Here is a 6,063-nt window from a genome sequence, read left to right as displayed (position 1 = left end):
TCTATCAGTACATTGGTATCAAATCTATTAATACATTGCACCAATGTATTGATAGATTCAAAACATAACCAATGGAATTGCATTCTGCTTCAAATCTATTGATAAATGGGAGCAATATATTGATAAATGGGACAATCTATCGATACATGGGACTAATGTATTGATAGATCGGGCTTATTTTGAAACTTGAACGTTTTCAAAAGGTTTTCTAAATAGGAAAATGATTTTGTTTTAGAACCAAATCTTTTAAAACCTTGATTTCGGTTTCAAGCACTCTTAAATTGATTGTTTAACTCAATTTTAACCAAGCTTCTTGAATTGATTTTCAAACATTTAATATTATCTTAAATGCTTATGAACTATTTTACAAACTATGTTTTATAAAACATTTTGTTATCCTTGTATCATTTAAAAGATAATGGTCTTGAAGGTTATATGCTTCTTGATTCTTTTGAAAGACAACAGACTTGGAAAGTATGGGATTAAAGGTCCTTGATTCATTTAAATGACAACGGACTTGGAGACCATGTGGATATTTGATAGGCTTGATAAAGTGGGATTGTCATATGATGACACATGGAAAAGTGGGACTTAATCTATGATTAGACGTGAAAGGTGGGTGTATATTTATGATTAACCCTAGAAAGATAGGTTTTGCGAAACATTTGATAAACGTTTATTTGCATATTTATGAAAATGTGCTTTATTAAATACTCTTCCCCATTAGCTTTTTCCCTCTCCTTGTATCTGCTCAAAAAGTTATTTATAACTCACACATGTAAGATGCACTTGTTATTTCAAATCAATAGATTGCTTGGCTTGCTGTCCTTTGGAGGGAGCTACTTCTATAGTCAATTTTGGTAGGTGATCGTCATGGCATCTAGTAGGCGTCAGTCCTTTTATTCTGAGTTGTACTTTGCTGTGTATGGTTTGATAATTCAATCTTTATATTTGACTGTTATGGATAATGACCTTATTTTTATCATATAATAATTGATATGATGGATGTTTTTTGTCAAACCTTATTCTATAAAATAATTACGACGTCATTTACATGCTCAATAGAATGTTTGCATATTTAGGAAGTTCGAGAAATCGTTAAAAGACGATATTGCCCCTAATGGTACCATTAAGTCGATTAAGCCTCGAACTAGTTCAAATAGGAATTGTAAGGTGAAATTAAGAGTTTCACAGTCCAAGGATGCCTCAAAATGATAATTCGGAGTTCGAGGATCAATTTGGAGTCAAATCGAAATTTTCACTATCTAGGGACAAAATGGTCATTTGCCACCTAAGCACAAAATGAGAATTTTTAGAAAATATTTTTTTGGCCCCATTTGACTTATTGGAGTATGATTTAAGGTTTAGAAGTGAAAATTTTTAATTTCGGTATAATTTGGAGTATAAGGGTGAAATGGTAATTTTGTCACCTTGAGGGCAAAACGATAATTTTGCACCCTCAGAACATTTTTCCAGCACAAGGTCTTCACCCATCATCATTTTTGACCCTTGAATAATGTGTGGTGGAGATTTAAAGCTTAAAAGATAAGAATTTAAAAAAATGGACCAATCATGGAATGCCATGTGGCAAGTTTAAATTATTATATTATTTAACTATAAAAATCAGCCCACACCACCATTTCTCTCTCATAAGGGTCGGCTTTGACAAGAAAATAAAGGGGAAGAGAAGAACAAATCCTAGGTGGAAAGAAATTCAAGAGAAAAGTGTGGATTTTCAAGAAAATCAAGTGGAAAAAGGTGAAATTTCTTGATTTTAGTTTATGAACTATTTTTCTTATGCATTTTATTTCCATGGTTGAAAAGCATGCTTTCATGGTGAATTCATGGCTAGTCAAAATGGGTATGGAGAGATAATGATCTTGGATTGGTTTGATTTTTAGGTATGTTAGTGTTTTTAGATGGTTAATGATGTGTAGCATGAAAACAAGCAAAGAAAACCACCAAAGGTTTGGTGTCCATCAATAGCTGAATTCTCTAAGTGAATAATGTGGAAGAATGGGATGTTATTCTAGGTGATTTGATTAAGAAATAATAGTTTTTGGTGAATTGAGGGATTGGAAAAGAAATGGAGCAAGTTGGAGTGAAATTGGACGCATTGGCCAATTTTTCGGATGAAAAATCGACTTAGGTCAATATCGGGTGTAGATGGCTACCCATGCATTTTTTCATTTCATATCATGCATATATATATAGAGCCTGAAATAGCTTATGACTGTTAAACACAATTTAATTGGAATATGTGTCATGGATTATGGCTAGGTGGTGAGCCATTGGATACGGGTAAAGGATTGTACCCGCGAACTGAAAATAAGAGTATTTCTACTCCTAATACTATGAGTGGACAATTTATTGTCTTAAATATCTAGAGTAATTATACTTGTTTGATGCTTTTATTGAATGGTGAGTTTAAATTATAAAATATTATGTTTTCCAATTAAAATGTTTTTTTAATAAAAATGAAATTTATACTAGTTTTGAAATCAAATATTGTTTTGGGAAAATTAAGTATATGGAGACTATGTTGAATTTATGATTTTATATGTTATTGAAATTGTGGCTTATGACACTATGGTAGCATGATGGCTAAATTTTTGGGGTTGGCATGAAATATATGAACAGTTTTGAATTGGTCTCGATAGACTTGATTACATTTTATTCGCCATATTATGCTACTGAAAATTTTATGGGTCTAGTGGTATATTAAAAGGTCACTACAGTGGTGGGGATTTTCGTGGACTGCCTATGAGAGGGGCACGGTAACCCAATTATATACTTACCTCCGGGGGGAGATGTTGGCTAAAGTATCTCTTGAGGTAAGATTTGAGTGCACCTCACGTTTGGACCACCACGTGAGAGTGAGACTCAGCCAACGCCAAGAAACGGCTGTGTGTCAAATGTGAAAACATGTTTACGGGTATGGGACATTTAACAGCCTTGGCGGTCTCAGTAGGATACCTTTACGAAGGTACTCGCGAGAATGATTCTACCAGGGGCCAAGTTTAAGAAACTCATAAGCCGGGGAAATTTTGACAAAAAGAAATTATTTGGTATAAATTGAAACGAATTTTGTGTTATGAACATTATTGAGATATAACGTTTTTATATTGTCTCTGTCTACTCGGCTTTAGATGCTTTTGATGGTAATTGTTTACTCACTGGGATTATGTAATCTCACCCCTCTTCTTATCCATTTTTCAGGTTCAGGACAGTTTGTTGATAATTGATTAAAACGAGAATTAATCTCGGAGTTGCATCCTAGAAAGTAAGGGTTCGTAGCCCTACACCTTCTTGGTCAGTTGGGGGCCCATGTATCACTGTAAACGAAATTTCATACTTTAATTATCTTTATTACTATATGAATAAATTTATTTTACTTTTACGCTACAAAAATTATTTTAGGAAGACTTTGAAAATATTGTGTTTTAAGAAAACAAAATATTTTGTTTAATGTTTTTATTATATTCAAATAGTTATAATTTTACTTTAAACAAATGTTTTAGACTTAAAAATTTAATTTAAATCATGAAATATGTGTTTCCACTTACATATTACATTTTTATGGATTTTGAAATTTTCAAAAAAAATAATAATGACTAAAATACCCCTGTGAGGCAGAAATAAATTTTTATTGTTTTTGGATGGAAAAATGGTCCATATCGTTTCAAAACACGATTTTAGTTACTGTCGATCATAGGGGAGGTAAGAAAACTGATACGAAAGGTTTGCGAGGTTTCGGTAAGCATTTGGGGTAAAGAATGTCTGACGAGACTTCGCGACGGTTGTCACGGGCTCGATGAGAGTTCCGGGTTGTGACATTTGTCATGAGATGACTTATACTCTTTATTCGCCACATGATGGCCTATACACTGATTTATGATATATATGTTGCTTTCGCATTATAAGCACATGAGTATGCCGGATTGATATGATATTTCTGTTTTATAATATAATAATGTTTATATCTATTTGCTCGTGATTCCATGGTGAAGGTTTCCATGAGGCACATATGGTTATTGGTTTATTGTTTATCATTTGACTTGCATAGGTTAAGAGGGCCACTCACATCGATACTCTTGCACTGATCATGTCACCGATTTGGTTAGTGATAATAATTTAAGCAACAGAATTTTATGACTCATCTTTATTGTAATGATTAATGTTGATTTACTGTTATTGGGCATAAAAGTAGCGCCTAATTCAACAGATTAAAAACAAGAGTTGGTTTATGATTTACGGCTTCCTTGGCTTCTTCTTCTCATTAAAGTGTTGGTTTTTGTGCTTTGTTGGCTTCCTGCTCCAAATACATGACGCCACTCCTATCTGAGTTTTACTTGCCTTCGAAAGAAAATTAGTTTTTCGCTATAAATGGATAGTCAATAAATCTCACCATTTTGACAACTACTTCCTTTCCATCTAAACCCAAAGGGGCAGATTCGCCCTTATCAACAATTTAAAATGGATTTTTTGGAGCGTTACGGTCAAATTTGCTGAAAGTGTTCCCCATGGCATTGCCTTATAAATTCTTTTCACCCCAGAATGGATTGGCTTTCCCCTATAAGAAGCCACATTAGCCTCGCAGAGTCACAAGTCAAAGTTTTCAACCCCCAAGAGTGCCCTGCATTTGCTTTCTTTGCTATCTTTATCCCCATGGCTGAAAATTTCAATCATTGCAATTCCATTTCGTCAGTTGGCTTAGGCCTTGGCAATCAAACCATTGGTGCCCGCTTGTTTCTTTCACCCACCGACTCAAACATAGGCTTGAACCGTGTGATCAGGGATGGTGACCTGATTGACTCAAATATAGTTCTTGGCCAGATTGGTCTGATCAGCCAGAGAGTCACGGAAGTGAAGAAAACTTATGTTTCACCGAATAGAGTTCAGTTGGTTCATAGTTTCGTTGATTCTGTCCCTTTGCAAAACCGGCCTGCCTTTCCTCTAAGTGATGTCACTGTCACTGAGGTTGTGAAAACAACTCGTTTTCTTACGTCAACCTATAGTGTGGAGCGCATATTTGCTTCAAGCCCAACTGTCACCGATCAAGGAATTTTTCCAACCAGTGGCGTCTTTGTCCAAGCCCAACCTGCAGTGAGAAACCAACCCAACCAGGGTATAAATCCCTTGGTCTCTCAGAACCCATCAATTTACCAAGAAGCTCTTAATATTTTGTACCATGACAGCATTCGTGGGAAGTTCAAAAGAGAAACAGTTTTCAATCCCACATCTGCTTATATATCTGAACAACCTCGATATAACCAAGGCCCTAGTTTTGACCAAATGGCTGCCATTTTTCAAAATCCCAATAACCCAATTAAGTCCAACTACAACACGAACCAAGAGAGAAGTCCTAGCTATGTGAATCCTGCAGTTAGAGTTCCTAGCAGTCGAGTGAGAGTCCCCAGCCCCTATGAAAACCAACCCAGGTTTCATGGCAGTACTTTCGAAGAGATTTCTAATGAAAATGATTATGATTATCCATTGGGGTATGATGGTAGAACTCATAGTCTTCGTGATTACCCGGAAGGTGTATATGGATGTCCTAAATGCTTTGTTGCTTTTCATACATCACAGACATTTGCAGCTCATATTCAGGCTCACTACAGGCACGAGAGCAAAGAAGAGAGGAGAAGAAGGATGGCTGTCAAGTGCAGACGGAAGGATCTTCGCCTTGTGCGCTCGAGGCATGGACTTACCGCTGTTCCTGCTGAATCTTTCAAGGGAACTGCTAAGGGAAAAAAGAATGGCAAGTCAAAAATTGAGAATCTAGAGGAGGCCGTTTATCAGGGACTTGTTCTGGATACTCCTGGAGCACCTGCCATGAAAGGCCCCCTTCATGGTGTAATCATTAAACAAGAACCTATCTAGTTCCCCCACTAGAAATGGAGTTATCAAGAGTTGTCTAAGAGTGTTTAAAATAAGAAATGTAGTTGCCTAGCTAGTAGAAAACAACTCGGAAATAACAATGTTAGTCTTGTTTTAAATATTCAAAAAAAAAAAGTCTTGTTTTAAGCTCTTCTGAATTATAATAAAATGGTTAATTTGGTC

General features: G+C 35.5%; 1 protein-coding gene across 1 annotated transcript; it reads left to right on the top strand.

The window, feature by feature from the left end:
* The first annotated feature begins 4,557 nt into the window (after positions 1-4,557).
* LOC148760942 (uncharacterized) lies at positions 4,558-6,063 on the top strand. The gene is made up of 2 exons (XM_088809708.1): positions 4,558-5,362; positions 5,414-6,063. Exons 1-2 carry the CDS (start codon positions 4,558-4,560, stop codon positions 5,881-5,883), a joined length of 1,275 nt encoding a protein of 424 aa, XP_088665834.1. The 3' UTR covers positions 5,884-6,063.

This window comes from Theobroma cacao, chromosome 9 (assembly GCF_053813885.1).
Source record: "Theobroma cacao isolate CCN51 chromosome 9, ASM5381388v1, whole genome shotgun sequence".
Lineage (NCBI taxonomy): Eukaryota > Viridiplantae > Streptophyta > Magnoliopsida > Malvales > Malvaceae > Theobroma > Theobroma cacao.
This window is presented reverse-complemented; position numbering and strand designations above follow the sequence as displayed.